The 21,106-nt window shown below is 28.3% G+C and overlaps 1 protein-coding gene across 2 annotated transcripts; it reads left to right on the forward strand.

The window, feature by feature from the left end:
* The first annotated feature begins 2,781 nt into the window (after positions 1–2,781).
* Positions 2,782–19,264, forward strand: LOC135129021 (inactive pancreatic lipase-related protein 1-like). 2 transcript variants are annotated; one of them, XM_064056107.1, is made up of 7 exons: positions 2,782–2,842; positions 2,998–3,109; positions 17,677–17,825; positions 17,967–18,068; positions 18,154–18,525; positions 18,578–18,737; positions 18,787–19,264. In XM_064056107.1, exons 1-7 carry the CDS (start codon positions 2,794–2,796, stop codon positions 18,842–18,844), a joined length of 1,002 nt encoding a protein of 333 aa, XP_063912177.1. In that variant the 5' UTR covers positions 2,782–2,793; the 3' UTR covers positions 18,845–19,264. The 2 variants fall into 2 exon arrangements, with proteins under 2 accessions (XP_063912177.1, XP_063912178.1); XM_064056108.1 differs by having other exon boundaries at positions 18,795–18,846.
* Positions 19,265–21,106: the final 1,842 nt, after the last annotated feature.

Below are 21,106 nucleotides of genomic sequence, written 5' to 3' on the forward strand. Positions count from 1 at the left end.
CCATTTTCAGATTTTTAAAATTTTTCTTTATTATGCTGAACATTTTCGAATTAGAAAGATTATTTGGTTCTGTGTTTTTCGATTTTTCCTATTCTCAGTTTCTCGAATTCCCGAGTTCTTGACTTCCAAATTTTTCAATTTTTTGATTCTGCATTTTTCAATTTTTCGATTTTTCGAATTTTCATTTTGATTTTTGGGTTTTTCGATTTCTCGTTTCCCCGATTTCTAGATTTTTCGAATTTTTTGGTTTTTTGATTTTTCACTGCTCCGAGTTTTAAATTTCTCGATTTCTCGAATTTCCATTTTCAGATTTTTAAAATTTTTGGTTTTTTGACTTTTCAAAGTCTAAATTTCTCGTTTTTTCGATCGTTCGATTTTTCGGTTTTTCGATGTTTCGATTTTTCGAGATCCCGAATTCTAATTTTCTCGATTTTTCAATTTCTCCATTTCTATTTCCCAATTTCTCGATTTCTCAAATTTTTGGTTCCGCACTTTTCGATTTCTCGAATTCTCAGTTTCTCGAATCGTCGAGTTTTCGACTTCTCAATTTTTCCATTTTTCGACTGTTCGAATTTTCGATGTGATTTTTTGATTTTCTGAATTCTCAATTTTTCCTTGTTTTGATTTTGATTTTCGATTTTTAATTTTCTCGAATTTTCGATTCTTCCATTATTCAATTTTCCATATTTTGATTTTTCGATCTCTTGATTTTCAATTTCTCGATTTCTCGATTTTCGAATTTTCATTTTGATTTTTCGATTTTTCGAATTCTCAATTTTTCGATTTTCTCAATTTTGATTTTGACGCTTTTTCATATTTTTTGATTTCTCGATTTTCCATTTTCTGATTTTTAAAATTATTCTTTATTATGCTGAAAATTTTAGAATTAGAAAAATTATTTGGTTCTGTATTCTCGAATCCCCGAGTTCTTGATTTCCCAATTTTTCAATTTTTTGATTCTGCATTTTTCGATTTCTCGATTTCTGGGTTTTTGAATTTTCATTTTGATTTTTTGGTTTTTTGAAATCTCGATTTTTCATTTTTTCGACTATTCGAATATTCGATTTGATTTTTTAATTTCCGAATATTTCGACTTGACTTTTTGATTTTCCGAGTTTTCAATTTTTCGTTTTTTTTTTTTATTTATGATTTTTGATTTTGGTTTTCTGGAGTTTTCGACTTCTCGATTATCATTTTTTGATTTTCACAACCAAGGAAGTATAGCAGTCGAGTCGATCGGACAACTTGCCACTTTTATGTTTTCTCGACGTTTCATGACCTCTAGAAAAAAAACAGTCTTTCGTTTCAGTCTGTTTGTCGTTTGTCTGTCTATCCGTTCGTCTGTCTGTCTGTTCGTCCGTCTGTCGAACCATTTTGTTCCATTGTAATTTAATTAATTAAGTAGTCCTCTCTTCTAGTTTAAGGAGAGAAAATCAATCAAATCAATGGGAACATTCTTATAATCGCATTCTTTCGAAGGATAAACATAAACACTCGAAGTTAAACATGGATTAATAAGAGTAAATAAAATAAATATTTCGAGAAAAACCATTTCTGAGATTACGGTTGATATCTACACTGGTAATGTTCATCAATTTGTTAAAAAAAAAAAAAAATGGTTCGAAAGTGAAAATGTCATTCTATTCAAAACTTGTTTTTTTTTACATCAGAACACTGCAATAATTATGCTAAAAATAAATGAACCCGAGAAACAAGCGAAGCATTCATCTGAAAACATTTTTCACCTATGTAATGTACGCCATTTTTGAATACTGACTTAATAATGAAGAGAAATTGTTATCTATTTAAAAAGAAAATTTATGCTGCGATGCCTCCGTTAATTAAATTATCCGATCTGTTAATAGAAACATATTTTTAAATATTACTAAACCAAATGCATGTCACACTATAAATTTCGAACGAGATTTAGGTAACAAAATTTTGAAGTGACGTCAGCAAGTGTTTGGAAGGGACGAAGAGATGGATTCTGATTAACGATTTTCCATTTTCATGGTAACCTTAAAGTGTGTGGAAAATTTTAGAGCAATCGTTTTTATACTTTCAGAGATAAAAAACAATATTTCCTTGCTATGAAATTTTAAAAATAAATTATTCATAAGTCACTTTACATAACACATCGGCAGTTTTTTTTTAAATAGTTTACCATCATTATTTTTAAAGTTTTGCTGAAATTTTTTGTCACGTGTTTTTAAAATTCAATATCTCACTTATTTATGGAAATTTCGAAACGCAATTTTCACCACTATGTTCAACTTACAAAGCTCTAGGCATTATTTCGGACAAAAAAAATCGTCAACGTAAATAAAGAAATAATGTAGAGTTCTGTAAGCTGAAAACAGTGGTGAAAATTGCGTTACGAAATTTCCATCAATACCAGAGGTATTGATTTTTAAATATACGTGATGAAAAATTTCACCAAAAAGCTAAAAAGAAGGTGATCAAAAATACAATTTTTTTTTACCACACTCGACATCCTCGCAAATTGCTCAAAACCTCGCCACTAATTACCGACCGTCCTAGATACCCGACGCATTAAATAATATCGTAACAGCGGCGTTTTTTCAATTTTCTAATTCACCTGAACTCGCACTAAATGCCCTGCACCAAGACAAAGTTATGAAACCGTGACCACGTCTAAAAAAAGCCCAAGCACGAAAAGGCTATTTGTCTGTAAAAAATGCGCTTTTTCCATTTACCCCGCTCCATGCCCAAGACCCCAACATTCGTTTGCCGGGTCTGCACAGTTCAAACAGCGTTTTGACCCAGCACAACATGGCTGTTTCCGATTTTTTGTTCGTGTGTTTGTTGAGTGCCCTGCCGGGTGAGTTACGTAGTGGTTATTAATTAATAAAATTGTTTTGTTCCTGTTTTGTTAAATCTTCCTGATTCCGCATCGCATTTCACCTGTTACGATTGAATCGTATCAGGAAATGTCCGTATTTGCATTTTTTCTAAAATGGGAAAGTTGTGTTTTAGGTCCCCCTAGAATCAGCGTGGACGATGCTATTCTCCAGCTTTTTCCGATCAATAAGCATAAATGCCATAAAATCGATCCGATTAGGGACATCGCGTTTCAGCTGTATACGGTGTAAGTAAGAAAGTTGTTAGTAGTAGATAGCGGAGACTCGAAAGCGTCTTTCATGTTAAACGAGTCAAATAATTTTTAATAATTCGTCCTGAAAAAATTACAATTTTTCCGAAAGTAGATATAATTTAATAGCAAATTAAATATGATGATGATAAATTTCCAAATTTCTTTTATAGTTTATACAGTATCCACACTTTTTATTACCTTCGGCATCCAAAATTTTTTAAACATTTTCAAAATTTATGACAAAATTTGTCTTGAAAAATACACTATCAAACGCTTTAACACAAATCTATTCGTTTATTTTCGTCCAAAACTTATGATGTCATTTTTTCTTTTTAAACAACTTTGTATCTTTTACGACTTTCGAAATTTTGTATCTTTTGTATCTTTTACGACTTTCGAAATTTACAGTAGTGGGACTATAAAATTCACCGCCCTGAAGAGTATGTGATCTCAAACAGATTAATTAGATGAATGGCGATTTTCATTGGTTTTACGGTTGAATCCTAATTATGCCGTGCTCATCTGACATGTGACACTAGTTTATAATTCGAGATCAACCATATTTTTAATAAATCAGGCAATTTATTTTATTGACTCAATCAAAAACGACTCACTCCATTTACCCGAAAAAATGACGTCATCACAGAATTTTACATATAATTTTTCGAAAAATCTAGATTTATTTACCTTCGACCAGTTTTTGGATTATCACAATTTTTCGTTTTTTCAACTTTAATTTTTTCAATTTTTTAATTTCTCGCCTTCCAAATTTTTCAATTTTTCGTTTCTTCAATGATTTCGAATTCTTAATTAATAATTTTTCATTTTTTCGATTTTTAATTTTTCAATTTTTTTATTCTTCGATTTTATCACTTTTTGATTTAACAATTTTATTTTTTCAATTTTTCGATTTTTCGATTTTCGATTTTTTAGTTTTTCAATCTGTAATTTCTCTATTTTTCAATTTTTTGTTTCTTCAAATTTTCGATATTACAACTTTTTATTTTTCAACTTTTCGGTTTCCCAATTTTTGATTTTTCAATCTTTCAATTTTTTGTTTCCTCATCAGTTCCTCGAGTTCTAGATTTTAATTTTTCATTTTCCCTTTTTTTTAATTTTATTTTCTCTATTTTATATCATTACAATTTTTCGTTTTTTGATTTTCATTATTTTTTCAATGTTTCTATAATTTTACGTTTATTCAATTTTTCGAACTTTCAATCTCTGATTTTCCAATTCTTCGATTTTCCAATTTAAAAATTTTTTTGTTCTGCAATATTTGAATTTCTCAATTATCCGATTTCATTATTTCGTCTTTTCAATTTAATATATTTTCGATTTTTAAGTTTCTCAATTTTTAATCTTTCGATTTTTCAATTTTTCATGCCTTCAATTTTCAAGTTCTTGATCTATAATTTTCGATGTCCTTCACTTTTTCGATGTTCCTTTAGATTTTATAATTTTTCGTTTTTTCAATTTTTCAAGCTTTCAATTTTTGATTTTTCAATTCCTCGATTTTTCAATCTTTAAATTTTTCATTTCTTCAATTTTTGAATTTCCCAATTATCCCGTTTTCCGTTTTCTTTCATTTTCAATATTTCGTTGTCAATCTGGACTTTCGATTTTTCAATTTTTCGGTTCTTCAATTTTCAATCTATAATTTTTCGTTTTTTCTTATCCTTCAATTTTATCAGTTTTTTATTGATTTACGTTTTCTTTTTCTTTTTTTTCTAGTTTTTGATTTTTCGTTTTTCGATTTTTAGTTTCTCAATTTTTAATTTTTCCATTTTTCGTTTTTTCGTCTCTGCAATTTTTCGATGTTAGGTACAATTTTTCATTTTTTCGATCTTTTAGTTTCTCAATGCCTGATTTTTCAATTTTTAGTTTGCTCAGTGTTTTAAGTTCTTGATTTTTATTTTTCATTTTTCCGGTTTTTTTAATTTTTATTTTCTGGATTTTGTTTTACAATTTTTCGCTTTTTAGATTTTTTATGCTTCTTTAGATTTTGCAATTTTTCGTTTATTCAATTTTTCAAACCTTACAATCTTTGATTTCTCAATTCTTCGATTTTTCAATTTCAGAATTTTTCCTTTCTGCAATTTTTGAATTTCTCAATTATCCAATTTTCCAATTTTTTAATTTTCAATATTTCGTGTTTTCATTCTGGACTTTTTCAATTTTAAGTTTCTCAATTTTTAATCTTTCGATTTTTCAATTTTTCCGTTCTTCAATTTTCAAGTTCTTGATTTATAATTTTTCGTGTTTTCTTATTCTTAAAGTTAGCATTTTTGGATTTCACAGTTTTTGCATTTTCTTTATTTTTTAAAATCTTTAATTTTTCGTTTTTCGATTATGTAGTTTCTCGATTTTTAATTTTTCGATCTTTCGTTTTTTCGTTTCTTCAATTTTTCGATAGAACAAGTTTTAATTTTTTCGATCTTTCAGTTCCTAAATTTTTGATTTTTCAACTTTTCAATTTTTAATTTCCTCAATTTTTTAAGTTCTTACTTTTTATTTGTCATTTTCCCGTTTTTTAATTTTTATTTTCTCGATTTTGTTGCACAATTTTTGTATTTTTGATTTTTTTTTTGACGTTTCTTTAGATTTTGTAATTTGTTTTTTATTCAATTTTTCCACTTCCAATCTCCAATTTTTCAGTTCGCCGATTTTCGAATTTTAAAATGTCTCATTTCTACAATTTTTGAATTTTTCATTATCCCATTTTCCGTTTCCTTTAATTTTCAATATTTCCTGATTTCAATTTGGACTTTTTCTTTTTTCAAGTTTCTCAGTTTTTAATCTTTCGATTTTTCAATTTTACGGTTCTACAATTTTCAAGCTCTTGATTTATAATTTTTCGTTTTTTGTTATTCTTCAATTTAATCATTTTTTGATTTCAGTTTTACGTTTTCATTTTCTTTATTTTTAAAAATTTTTTTTCTCAATTTTTAATTTTTCGATTTTTCGTTTTTTCATTTCTTCAATTTTTCTATAAGGAGTGTTCATTTTATTAAACGGACACCTTTAAAGTAACGCCACTTTTCTAATTTTTAATCTAAATTATTCTAGTTTTTATATATGAAAGCTTTAAGTTGTATCTATTAAATGCCATTTTTGTTTTCAAAATAACGTTATTTCTTTTTAAAATGAAGCGAATCGCCATTGGGGCAAGAAAATTATCTTTGCAAAAGTGCTGCTACGAAAAATTTCCGTTGGGGGGACTGACTAAAATAATAATTAAATGTTCAAAATCAGCAGTGTTCCAAATAATCAAAAAGTTTGGGGAGTTTAATAATTTAGAAGATTTGCTCAAATCCAGACCGAGAAAAGGCCCGCTTAACGAAAATATTGAGGAAGACATCATTAAACTGGTAAAATTAACGAAATGTATGTCTGTGCGGGAAATACCGAAGAAGCAAGGTGTTACCGTAAGTACTGTACAAAATATAAAGACTCGGAATAACATTAGAACGTATTAAAGCAAAAAATCCCAAAAAGAAGCGAAAAGCAGCGCATACAGTTTAAAAAAAAAGCAGGAAGTTATAAACAATTTTGGTCAGGAACAAAAATCGTTGTGTTTTGATGGACAACGAAACGAAGGTTAAAATGGACTGCAATACACTACCCGGCTCCCAGTTTTATAATGCAGTCGTAGGGGAAGATGTCCTCGATGACATGAAAACAAAAAAAAATTGAAAAGTTTGGGAAAAAAGTCTTAGAGTGGCAACCGATTTGTTCTTGTGGGCTAAAAAGTTTTAGTTTTTTTTTTTACGATTGGAGCAATTGGGGGCGATGATTACAGGAAAGAATGTATAAAAACGCGATTATCGCCTGTTTATTGCAAACATCATAACCCTCCATTGTTTTGGCCAGATTTGGCTTCAGTTCACTACGCTGGTGCCACTCAGGAGCTTCTTAATGCCAATAATGTACAGTTTTTAAAAAAGGAAGATAAACCACCCAACTGTCCTGAGCTTCGTCCACTTGAGCGATAATGGGCAAATATGAAAGCAGTGTTAAGAAAAGATGGCCGAACAACATCATGACTTGGAGAATTTAAAAAAATGTGGCCTCCTGCTACGAAGAAAATCATAAACAAACCTGTGCAAACAGTGATTCGCGGTATTCGCGTAATAGTTAGAAAATTTTATAGTTTCTGAATATAATTGATTAGAGAATAAGAATAATTATTTCATTTAACATTGTTAAACATTTTTATAACAAAAAAAATTAAATTAGCCCAAAGTACTCGAATTAGTAGCAATTTTTCAGTGTCCGCTTTATAAAATGAACATTCCTTATTACAATTTTTTATTTTTTCGATCTTTCAGTTTCTCAATTTTTTTAGTTTTTGATTTTTATTTTTCATTTTCCCGTTTTTTTAATTTCTATTTTCTCGATTTTGAATCACAATTTTTCGTTTTTTGATTTTTATTATGTTTCTTTAGATTTTATAATTTTTCAAATTTTCAATCATCGTTTTTTCGATTCATCGATTTTTCAATTTTAAAATTTTTCATTTCTGCAATTTTTTAATTTCTCAATTGTCCGATTTTTCGATTTTTTAAATTTTCAATATTTCGTGTTTCCAATTTTGCACATTTTCGATATTTAAGTTTCACAATTTTTACTCTTTCAATTTTCCAATTTTTCGGTTTTCCAGTTTTCAAGTTCGTGATTTTCAGTTTTTAGATTTTTCAAAGTTTTCGTTTTATACTGTTTCGTTTTCTCATTTTTGATTTTTAGTTTACAATTTTGCAATTTTTCCATTTTTTGATCCGAAAAGTTGAAAATCGAAAAATTAAAAATCGAAAAAAATGAGAAATCGAAAAATTGGAAAATCTCAAACTTGCAAATCGAAAATCCATAAAAACTTAAAAATCGAAAAAATTAATAAACCGAAAATCGGACAGAAGAAAAATTGGAAAACCCAAAAATTCTAAAATTAAAAAATTATAGAATCGTCAAAGTTGTAAAGTAAAAAGCTGTAACATCGAAAAAACGAAATACTGAAGAATTAAACACTGAAAAATTAAATGGAAAAATTAAAAATCAAAAAATTAAAACAAAAAAAAATGAAACAATCGAAAGTCGTAAATTGAAAATTTTAGAAATTAATATTATTATTAAACATTTAAAATGAGAACTGGAAAAATTACAGATCAAAAATTGAAAAATTAAAAAATTGAAAAATCGCGAAACAAACTTAAAAATTAAAATTTCTAAAATTTGAAAAATTTACAAAAAAAATCATATTAAAAAAGAGAAAAATTATATAATCAGAACATTGAAAAACCGAAAAATTAAAAAAATAAAGTAAATAAAAAACGGAAACGAAAAATTTAAGACACGAGACTCTGAAGAATCGAAAAATTGAATAATTAAAAAAAAATTAAATACTTGAACAATTATGAATTGAAAAAATGCAAAATCTACGAACAGAAGAAATAAATTATTAATTGAAAAAAGTCAAATCGGAAAATTGAAGAAGCGAAAAAAAATTATAAAATCAGAACATTGAAAAACCGAAAAATTAAAACAATGAAGAAAATAAAAAACTGAAAATTGCAAATCGAAAAATTCAAGAAATGAAACAGAAAAATCGAAAAATTGAAAAATTAAAAATTGAAAGCTCGTGATACTCGAATTTAAAAAATTGCAAAATCTAAACTGAAGCAACCAAAAGTTAGAAAATCGAAAAACTGAAAAATTTTAAAATTGAAGAAAAAAAAAATTGAATAGACAAGAAATTATAAAATAACATTAAAAAATCGAAAAATTGTAAAAATAACGAAAATATGGAAAGGAAACAAAAAATTGCAAATTGAAAATTTTAAGACACGAAAAACTGAAGAATCGAAAAATTGAATAATAAAAAAAAAAATTGGAACCTCGAACAATTATGAACTGAAAAATTGCAAAATCTAAGAATCAAAGAAACAAAAAAGGAATAATTGAAGAAATTCAAACCGGAAAAATGAAAAATCAAAAAATTGAAAAGAGTAAAGACAATGAAAAATTGAAAATTGGAAGTGAAAAATTGAAAAATCCAAAAATTGAAAAATTTCATATTGAAAAAAAAGATAAAATCAAAACATTGAAAAACCGAAAATTTAAAACAATAAAGAAAATACAAAATTGAAAATTGCAGATCGAATAATTGAAGAAATGAAACATCGAAAAATCGAAAAATTAAAAAATAAAAAAATATGAAACCGAAACAGAAACTTGCAAGTCGAAAATTTTAAGACATGAGCAACTAAAGAATGGAAAAATTGGAAAATATAAAAAAATGAAAATTCAAAGAATTGTGAATGGAAAAATTGCAAAATTTAAGAATTGGCAAAAAATGAAATATAAATAAATGAAAGAACCGAAACGAAAAATTGCAAACCTAAACATAGAAATATTCGAAAGTTGGAAAATTGAAAAACTGAAAAATTTATACTTAATCGAAAAGGTGCAGAAACAAAAATGAAAAATTGGAAAGATCAACTTAAAAAACTGCGGGAGGTTATCAAAAAAACAATAATCGCAAAGTTTCAGAAATTGTCCATATAATAAAACTGATAACAGACGACAGGCAGACGGAAAAGGGAGACCTACTTTTTCATTCTGTAGGGATTATGAAGCCTCGAGAAAATTTGAACGAGACAAAAAATACATAATGTTTCTTTATTCAGAAATTATTTTAAGGTTTGCAATGGAAAAGTGTTTATCTTGTTTGTAAAAACTACATTAAATTACAAGTTTCGTTCAGTACCTGTAATTTAGGAATTATCTTTAATTCACACTTTCTTACACTGATTTCCTTTTAACTTGAAGTACTGTACATTTATTATGCAATCAACGTACCTAGTGGTATAGCCCCCAGAACAATCGCTAATTTATCGTTTGCATTTACAAAATTAACATAATCTGCTGTGGTATAATTTTAGTTTGAGAGAAGCTTTTTGTACAAAAGTATTTATTAAAGAGTTTATATAACAAAAATTCCAAACGCATATACTAATTGAAAATCAATACGTAAGTTATAAAACAAAAGTTTTTTTATTTGTAACCAGTAGAGATCTAGTTTTAATGTAAACTAGGTAATATTAATTAATTCAACCCGGAATTTATCGGTAATGTGTGAAACAGTTATGTCATAAAATAAATATCGTATTGAACCTTTAGGTTACGGTGACGTATGAAAATTAATGAGAATTGAATGAATGAACTCAACCTCATTAAATTAATTTCTAGTATACATTTATTTAATTAAAATCGATTTTTTGTATTGTATTACGAGAAGACTGGCGTACAATTTTATTAGACTTGATATTTTTTATGGAAAGTGAATCCTGATGATTGTACAATTGATTAATCGTCTGGTAATACAATATTAATTAAGGGAAGAAAATAATCAATAACAATAAGCGGCATCCGTTATTCTTAGAAATACTAGTTAGTAGCTTTAGTTTGAAAAATTACAACCCGGAATTTATTATTTAAAACAGAACAATACGTCTACTAATGTAATGTTCCACACCCAATTAGTGAATTACGTCATTAATATTTCTCGTTGATCTATATCAGTTGCATGAACTTGTTTTATAGTTGGTGCAGCGAGTGAAAATTATGTGTATTTACAAGTGTCCCAGTAACAGTAAAACTTGATATCTATAATTCATTTGCAATTTTACAGTTTTAAAAATTTCCCACAAATTATTTTGTGTTGTTATAACTGCGGTACAATTATATTTCTCAAAACTGAAAAACAGCCCTCTCGTTTTTAGATTTTTTGATTTTTCTATTTTTCGGAGTTAATTTTTGAGTTTTTCGATATTTCGATTTTTCAATTTCCGATTTAACGGTTTTCTTTCGTTTTTCGCCTTCTCATTTTTAGATCATCACATTTTATACCAATATACGAGCACTGGTTTTTGGAGGGCGCCGGGGCTCGAAAATGTTAGAATACAGTAATGTTGCGCCCGCCTATGTTTAATAATGATAAAATAAAAATTGACATATAATAACATCGATTATATCAAAGTAATATTCAGAACGTTTTACTTCATTGTAGCTTAATTGATAATAATTTTAATCGTTTCCTCTGTTTTGAGGAGAGGCTTAATTGTCGCATTCTTTCGATGTATAAATATAAACATTTGAAGTTAAGCATGTACTGTAAATATGTTACTTCAGAGGCAAGGGAAGATCTGTCTAAATGACTTTAGACCAATTTTTTGCGTTTAAAAGAGAAAATCTTGGGCCTGGTGTTTTTTTTTAATACAAAAAATCTTCGGGGGATCTTGTGTTTTTTTAAAATACTTCTGAAAATCTCGAGGATCCGTGGAGTTCTTTATTTGGAAAGAATTTTACAGAACCTTAGGGGCTTCTAGCCATTTTTTAATATATGATGTTTCTTTTTTGAAGGAGAAATCAAAACCGAAAAATTGAAAAATCAAGAATTTTAAAAATCTAAGAAGTCCAAATATCCAAAAATTAAAATATCGAATAGATGAAAATGTTGAAAAATGTAAGATTTCAAAATTCGCAAAATTTTCAAAAATCGAGAAGTCAAAAATCAAAAACACAAAGTCGAAAAATCTAAAAACCTAAAAATCGAAATCTTGAAAAATCCCAGAAACTTACAGGGAAATCGAAAAATCGGGAAATTAAAAAATTGATTAATCGAGAAATTGAGAATTCGAAAATATCCAAAAACGCCAAAAATTGAAAAACTGAAAAATCGAAAAATTTAAATACGTAAATCCAGAAACTGAAACGTCGAAAAATTGGAAACTCGAATAATCGAAAAGACGAATATTCGAAAAATTGAGAAATCTGTAAGTCGAAAATCGAACAATTGAGATATCGAAATAGTAAAAGACCGAAAAATGGGAAAATTCTAAATTGCAAAATTTAAACTTAAAAAACCCAATAAATCGAAAAACTGAGAAATCGAAATATCGAAAAATTGAAAAATCGAACAATTGAGATATCGAAATAGCGAAAGTCCGAAAAATGGGAAAATTCAAAATTGCAAAATTTAAACTTAAAAAACCCAATAAATCGGAAAATTGAAAAATCGAAATATCGAAAAACTGAAAAATTAATTCGGAAAAATTGATAAATGGAAAAATCTAAAAATGAAAAGGCAAAAAATCGAAAGACTGAGAAATCGAAACAAAAAAGTGAAAAATCTAAAATTTAAAAATTCGAAAAATTGAAAATTTACAAAATCGAGAAATCAAAACATCAACGAATCGAAATATCAAAAAATTGAAAAATGGAAAAGTGTAAGATTTAAAAAATCGCAAAATTTTGAAAAATCGAATAAGTAAAAAATAAAAAAATAACAGTCGAAAAATCTAAAAATTAAAAATCGAAATATATATTGAAAAATCCCAAAACTTACACACTGAAAATTTGAAATCGAAAAACTGAGAAACCGAAAAATCAGAAAGACGAAAAATCCATAAGTCACAAAATTAAAAATCTGAGAAATCGAAAAATGCAAAAATTTAGAAACGCCAAACATTGAAAAATTGAAAAATCGAAAAATTTAAATCCTACATAAATCCCAAAACTAATACGTTGATAAATTGGAAAATTGAAAAATCGAAAAAATGAATTATCGAAAAAATGAGAAATCGAGAAATCGAAATAGAAAAATTGAAAAATCGCTAAATCGAAACATCGAAAAATTGAGAAATAGAATTGGTTGAAATTCGAAAAATGGGAAAACTCAAAATTGAAAAATTTTAACTAAAAAAAATCGATAAACCAAAAAGTGAAAAATCGAAACATCAAAAAATGAAAAATTAAATACGAAAAATTGAAAAAGTGGAAAATCCAAAACCGAGACGGCGAAAATCGAAAAATCGAAATACTGGAAAATTGAAAAATTAATTCCGAAAAATTAAAAAATTGAAAAATCTAAAAACGAAAGAAAAAGACAAAAAATCGAAAGATTGAGAATTCGAAACAACAAAAAAGTGAAAATCAAAAATTTAAAATTTCGCAAAACTGAAAATTTACAAAATCGAGAAATCAGAACATCAACGAATCGAAAAATCAAAAAACTGAAAAAATGAAATAGCGTAAGATGCACAAAATCGCAAAATTTTGAAAAATCGAATAAGTAAAAAATTAAAAAAAAAACAGAAGTCGAAAAATCTAAAAATTAAAAATCGAGATATATTATATTGAAAAATCCCAAAACTTAAACATTGAAAATTTGAGAATCGAAAAATTGAGAAATCGAGAAATTGGAAAGACGAAAAATCGATAAGTCGAAAAATTAAAAAATCCATTAATCAAGAAATTGAAAAATCGAAAAATTTAAATTCATAAATCCCTAAAGTGAAATGTTAAAATATTGGAAAATTGAAAAATCGAAAAAGTGAATTATCGCAAAATTGAGAATTCGAGAAATCGAAATAAAAAAATTGAGAAATCGCGAAATCGAAATATCAAAAGATCGAGAAATCGAAAAATTGAGAAATGGATGTGGCTAAAAATCGAAAAATGGGAAAATTTGATATTGAAAAATTTTGTCTAAAAACAAACAAACGAAAAAGTGAAAAATCGAAACATCGCTAAATTGAAAAATTAATTCCGAAAAATTGAAAAACCAGGAAATCCAAAAACGGGAAGGCCAGAAATCGAAAGAAAACCGTTAAATTGAAAATTGAAAAATCGAAATATCAGAAAATTGAAAAATTCGTTCCGAGAAAAGCAAAAAGTCGAAAGTTTGAGAAATCGAAACAACAAGAAAGTGCAAAATCTAAAATTTAAAACTTCGAAAAATTGACAATTTACAAAATCGAGAAATCAAAACATCAACGAATTAAAAAATCAAAAAATTGAAAAATGGAAAAGTGTATGAGTTAAAAAATGCAAAATTTTGAAAAGTCGAAAAATCTAAAAATTAAAAATCGAAATATGTAGATATTGAAAATTCCAAAACTTAAACATTAAAAATTTGAAAATCGAAAAACTGAGAAATCGAGAAATCGGAAAGGCGAAAAATGAATAAGTCGAAAAATTAAAAAATCCATTAATCAAAAAATAGAGAAATCGAAAAATCCAAAAATTTAGAAACGCCAACAACTGAAAAATTAAAAAATCGAAAAATTGAAATCCTACATAAATCCCAAAACTAAAACGTTGATAAATTGGAAAATCGAAAAAATGAATTATCGAAAAATTGAGAAATCGAAATCGAAAAATTGAAAAATCGCGAAATCGAAACATCAAAAAAACGAGAAGTTGGAAAATCGAAAAATTGAGAAATGGAAGGGGCTAAAAATTGAAACATGGGAAAATTCAAAATTGAAAAATTTTAACTTAAAAAAACGATAAACCAAAAAGTGAAAAATCGAAACATCGAAAAATTAATTCCGAAAAATTGAAAAATCGAAAAATCCAAAGCCGAGAAGGCGAAAAGTCGGAAGAAAACCCTTAATCGAAAATCGAAATACCGGAACATTGAAAAATTAATTCTGAAAAATTGAAAAATCGAAAAATCCAAAAACGAAAGAAAAAGGCAAAAAAATCGAAAGATTGAGAAATTGTGAAACAACAAAAAAGTGAAAAATCTAAAATTTAAATATTCGAAAAATTGAAAATTTGCAAAATCGAGAAATCAAAACATCAACGAATAGAAAAATGAAAAATTGGAAAATTTTAAAAATCGAATAAGTAAAAAATCAAAAAAACAAAGTCGAAAAATCTAAAAATTAAAAATCGAGATACATAATAGTGAAAAATCCCAAAACTTAAACATTGAAAATCGAAAAATTGAGAAATCGTGAAATCGAAAAATGCAAATATTCAGAAAAATCAAAAATTAAAAAAATCGAGACATCCAAAAATTAATTCCGAAAAATTGAAAAACCGAAAAATCCAAAAACGAGAAAGCGAAAAACCGAAAGAAAACCCTGAAATCAAAAATCGAAAAATCGAAATATCGGAAAATTGAAAAATTAATTCCGAAAAATTCACAACGAAAGAAAATGCAAAAAATCGAAAGACTGAGAAATCGAAACAACAAAAAATGAAAAATCTAAAATTTAAAAATTCGAAAATTTAAAAATTTGCAAAATCGAGAAATCAAAACATCAACGAATAGAAAAATGAAAAATTGGAAAATTTAAAAAATCGAATAAGTAAAAATCAAAAAAACAAAGTCGAAAAATCTAAAAATTAAAAATCGAGATACATAATAGTGAAAAATCCCAAAACTTAAACATTGAAAATCGAAAAATTGAGAAATCGTGAAATCGAAAAATGCAAATATTCAGAAAAATCAAAAATTAAAAAAATCGAGACATCCAAAAATTAATTCCGAAAAATTGAAAAACCGAAAAATCCAAAAACGAGAAAGCGAAAAACCGAAAGAAAACCCTGAAATCAAAAATCGAAAAATCGAAATATCGGAAAATTGAAAAATTAATTTCGAAAAATTCACAACGAAAGAAAATGCAAAAAATCGAAAGACTGAGAAATCGAAACAACAAAAAATGAAAAATCTAAAATTTAAAAATTCGAAAATTTAAAAATTTGCAAAATCGAGAAATCAAAACATCAACGAATAGAAAAATGAAAAATTGGAAAATTTAAAAAATCGAATAAGTAAAAAATCAAAAAAACAAAGTCGAAAAATTTAAAAATTAAAAATCGAGATACATAATAGTGAAAAATCCCAAAACTTAAACATTGAAAATCGAAAAATTGAGAAATCGTGAAATCGAAAAATGCAAATATTTAGAAAAATCAAAAATTAAAAAAATCGAGACATCCAAAAATTAATTCCGAAAAATTGAAAAACCGAAAAATTCAAAAACGAGAAAGCCAAAAACCGGAAGAAAACCCTGAAATCGAAAATCGAAAAATCGAAATATCGGAAAATTGAAAAATTAATTCCGAAAAATTGAAAAATCGAAAAATTCAAAAACGAAAGAAAATGCAAAAAATCGAAACATTAAAAAAGTGAAAAATCTAAAATTTAAAAATTGGAATAATTGAAAATTTACAAAATGCAGAAATCAAAACATCAACGAATAGAAAAATCAAAAAATTGGAAAATGGAAAAGCGTAAGATTTAAAAAATCGCAAAATCTTGAAAAATCGAATAAGTGAAAAGTCGAAAACTCTAAAAATTAAAAATTGAAATATGTATATATTGAAAAATACCAACATTGAGAATTCCCAAAACTAAAAACATTGAAAATTTGAAAATCGAAAAATTGAGAAATCGAGAAATGGAAAAATTAAAAAATTGATTAATCGAGAAATCGAAAAATCCAAAAATTTAGAAACGCCAAAAATTGAAAAATTGAAAAATCAAAAAATTTAAATACATAAATCCCAAAACTGAAACTTTGAAAAATTAGAAAATTGAAAATCGAAAAAATTAATTATCGAAAAATTGAGAAATCGAGATCGAAAAATTGAAAAATCGAGAAATCGAAACACCAAAAGATGGAGAGGTCGAAAAATCGAAAAATTGAGAAATAGATGTGGCTAAATGTGAAAATTCAAAAACGAACAGAAAAATAAAAAAATTGGAAAATGGAAAAGTATAAGATTTAAAAAATCGCAAAATTTTGAAAAATCGAAAACTCTAAAAATCAAAAAATCGAAATACATATTGAAAAATCTCGAAACTTCAACATCGAAAATTTGAAAATCGAAAAATTGAGAAATCGAGAAATCGAATTTTTTCCCAAAAATCTTGACGTCAAGGATAAAAACTCAACACAGATTCTAAATTACACATACATGAAGTATGTAGTTCTATAAAATTTGAGAAACATTTGTTCTGCAAAATTATAAAATGACGTCATCATTTTTTAGGAGGGCATCAACGAAAAAATTTTGATTAACAATTTACCATATGATAATCTTAAAAAACTTTCAAGTTTTCGGAGCATTCGGTTTTACAATTTTAAAAGGTAAAATATAAAATGTTGTACAATTTTGATTTTTTCCTCAAAAATCTGGATGTCTAGGGTGAAAACTCTACACGCATTCATGAATCACAGGTGCAGGAATAAAAAAAAGAGGTAAATTAGTAGTAAGTCAAATGGTACGTTTTACTCCACATTTTATTTTTTAATTTATTATAAATATCTTTTTTTTATGAAAACAGTCCAATGTTGAGGTTGAAGTGTTTTTTTAATTTTTTTTTTTGTAAAAATCTCAAAGTCAACGGTTTCTATATGGATCCGCTGGAATTTAAAAAAATAATCTTAAAGATGGGGTGACATTAAAAAAATGCATCAAAAAAACTGTACGACAAACATAGACTTTTTTTATTTTATAAAAAAGAAATAAAAAACTTCAACGTCAAAATTGTTGACGATTTGCATGATACTATATAAAATTTGACAATTGCTTCAGTAGTTTCGGAGATTATCTGTCTAATAAGAATCCGGACATACGGCAGACAGACAGACAGAAAGACGGAAACGGGAGACAAAAACTGTAAGATAAATTGTCCCAGATTCATATATCGGTAGATTTTTGATAATTGACAGCATTTAACTTCTCTTTGGTTTTTATTCCAGACACAATCCCCTGCAACCCCAAAACCTCATCATCGACGACGACAAACTTCTGGCCGAATCCCATTTCAATTTTTCCCAACCCACGGTGTTCTATTTTCACGCTTTTTTCGAATCTTCCAGTACTTTGAGCGCCACTCTCATTAAAACAGGTAGGTAGTTCTCGTAAATCAATGCACTCTTGCACTTTGGCAAGAACGCAGCGTAGTTGCAACTTTCACTTACTTTTACGCTCATTATAAAAAACTAAAATCAAGTTCAATGTAAACAAACTGTTATTTATTTGGTTTCAGCGTATTTACAACGAGGTGGTTATAACATCATACTTTTGAATGCCCCTAGACTGGAAGCAGGTCCTTGGTACTACACGGCGGCACGAAATACCGAAATTGTGGGTAAGTTGGTCAAGTGCTAAAAAATTAATCACTTAGCGAAAAATCGGGTCACGGATTTAAGCCAGAATTATTTAAACAAAAACAGGACAATACACTGCCAAGCTCATCGACTACTTGGTATCCCGAGGCATGTACCTCCCCAGCCTGCACCTCATCGGCCTCAGCCTGGGCGCCCAAATGGCCGGAGTGTGCGGCGCCAACGTGAAAAGCGGCCGCGTTTTTCGAATAACGGGCCTGGATCCCGCGGGACCCCTTTTCAAAAAGTGGCCCAAACACCTCCGGCTGGACAGCAGCGACGCGGAATTCGTGGACGCCATCCACACCGACGCCGGGATTTTCGGGTTTCCGCGAAACGTGGGACACGTGGATTTTTGGCCCAACAAGGGTATTTCGCCCCAGCCTGGATGCACGAAAATCGAAGTGAAAAGGACGACTCCTGATAACACCCTTGCGCTCAGTCGGTACTGGTTTTTGTAGCTGGCGAAGACACTAATTTGGGTTTGTTCTAGTTTTCTGCAGCCACTGGAGGGCGTATCAGTTTTATGCCGAGAGTGTGGTGAATCCGCACGGGTTCGTGTCTGTGCCGTGTGAGTCGTGGCAGGATTATTTGGATGGAGATTGTCGGGCTGATTTGCCTATAACCAATATGGGTTTTTATGTAGATTATAGGTAAGAGTTGGTTATGTGTTGCTGTGGTGGCTAACGTGCTTTCTTTAAGTGCCAAAGGTAATTATTTCTTGAAGACTAATGCACAGTCGCCTTTCTCGATGGAGTGAAGGAGGGATTATGGAGAAATTACGAGTGTTCGATTTGTGCAATACTAGTATTTATTTAATGACGCAAAGCGTAAGTTGTAATAAGAAATACTGATATGTGATTTTAGTATTTATTTAAGCTGATTAGGCGACATTTAAAGATGTACTTTGCAATAAAACAGATTTAAAATATATAAATAACTTAAGGGGGCTTTACTAAGAAAAATTCCAACAACTAAGTAAATTAATATGTACTTCATTTGGTGGGAAATACATCATTTTAAGATTGTGTATTACAGGGTTGTGTTGTTAAAAAGGGACAAGTGTTGACATTTCCGAAATCTGCAAGTTTTGATAATTTGAACCTTCTTTTGTAATATTTATTGAAATTTCATTAATTTGAATTGATTTTAATCTGTTTTCTCTCAGATGTAACATTAATCGATAAGAACATCTTTGAATGTAATTTTTAAAATCCCTCTATTTATTTTTAATATTTATTGATATGCACACATGTAAAAGAAATGTAACAATAGATTTAACAATGCAATCATAATTATGTGTTAGATTTCAATAAAACAGATAATTCTAATTAGCTTGCCCTGAAAACTTATTTCACTCTACCATATATTAATGCTTAAAAAATCGTCAAAAAAATTTGTCTGAAAATAGTGAAAAAATTCAGGCACGAAGTTCGAATTTTTGAAAATTTCTGAAAATTTCGATTTTTCGACGGTCGATCCCGGAAAAACGGTTGCACTTATCAAAGAAACGATGCCGGAAGTGAGTTCTAAAACTCGAAATCTACAAGAAAGTGTGTTTAGTTAAGTTTCGAAAATGTCAAAATTAGGCCGAAATTTGAGAAAGGGGGGACCATTGGAAAATTTTCACTTTTAAAAAATTTGTCTAAAAATTGTGAAAAAATTCAGAGACGTAGATCTCGACATGCTGATTCCAAAAATACAGCATTTTGATGGTCACGGAGCAACATTTACGAAAGAATTGGCAGGAAATGCGAATTTTTGAAAATTTCTAAAATTTTCGATACTTCAATAGTCGATTCCGGAAAAACGGTTGCAATTATCAAAGAAACGATGCCGGAAGTGAGTTCTAGAGCTCGAAATCTACAAGAAAATGTGTTTGGTTAAGTTTCGAAAATGTCAAAATTTTGCGGAAATTTGAAGAAGGGGGGACCATTGGAAAATTTTCATTTTTAAAAAAGTTGTCTGAAAATTGTGAAGAAATTCAGGGACGCAGATCTCGACATGCAGATTCCAAAAATATGGCATATTGATGGTCACGGAGCAACATTTTCGAAAGAATCGGGAAGAAATGCGAATTCTTGAAAATTTCTAAAATTTTCGATATTTCAACAGTCGATTCCGGAAAAACGGTTGCAGTTATCAAAGAAACGATGCCGGAAGTGAGTTCTAGAGCTCGAAATCTACAAGAAAATGTGTTTAGTTAAGTTTCGAAAATGTCAAAATTTGGCGGAAATTTGAAGAAGGGGGGACCATTGGAAAATTTTCATTTTTAAAAAAGTTGTCTGAAAATTGTGAAAAAATTCAGGGACGCAGATCTCGACATGCTGATTCCAAAAATATAGCATTTTGATGGTCACGGAGCAACATTTTCGAAAGAATCGTATAGGAAATGCGAATTTTTGAAAATTTCTAAAATTTTTGATATTTCAACAGTCGATTCCGGAAAAACGGTTGCAGTTATCAAAGAAACGATGCCGGAAGTGAGTTCTAGAGCTCGAAATCTACAAGAAAATGTGTTTAGTTAAGTTTCGAAAATGTCAAAATTTGGCGGAAATTTGAAGAAGGGGGGACCATTGGAAAATTTTTACTTTTAAAAAAGTTGTCTAAAAATTGTGAAAAAATTCAGGGATGCAGATCTCGACATGCTGATTCCAAAAATATAGCATTTTGTGGTCACGGAGCAACATTATCGAAAGAACCTTAGACGAAATGCAAATTTTTGAAAATTTCTAAACTTTTCGATATTTCAGCAGTCGATTCCGGAAAAACGGTTGCAGTTATCAAAGAAACGATGCCGGAAGTGAATTCTAGAGCTCGAAATCTACAAGAAAATGTGTTTAGTTAAGTTTCGAAAATGTCAAAATTTAGCGGAAATTTGAAGAAGGGGGGACCATTGGAAAATTTTCATTTTTAAAAAAGTTGTCTGAAAATTGTGAAAAAATTCAGGGACGTAGATCTCGATATGCTGATTCCAAAAAATAGCATTTTGATGATCACGGAGCAACATTTTCGAAAGAAT

Source organism: Zophobas morio, unplaced genomic scaffold, assembly GCF_036711695.1.
Source record: "Zophobas morio isolate AGI-343-1 ecotype UQ-CSIRO unplaced genomic scaffold, CSIRO_AGI_Zmor_V1 ptg000014l, whole genome shotgun sequence".
Taxonomy (NCBI): domain Eukaryota; kingdom Metazoa; phylum Arthropoda; class Insecta; order Coleoptera; family Tenebrionidae; genus Zophobas; species Zophobas morio.

What these genes read in the sequence shown, in the direction of transcription:
- LOC135129021 (XM_064056107.1), top strand. Translation starts at nt 2,794, where the DNA reads ATGGCTGTTTCCGATTTTTTGTTCGTGTGTTTGTTGAGTGCCCTGCCG. An exon ending in TTTGTTGAGTGCCCTGCCGG is followed by an intron (nt 2,843 to 2,997) that starts GTGAGTTACGTA and finishes GTTGTGTTTTAG; the next exon opens with GTCCCCCTAGAATCAGCGTG. An exon ending in GCGTTTCAGCTGTATACGGT is followed by an intron (nt 3,110 to 17,676) that starts GTAAGTAAGAAA and finishes TTTTTATTCCAG; the next exon opens with ACACAATCCCCTGCAACCCC.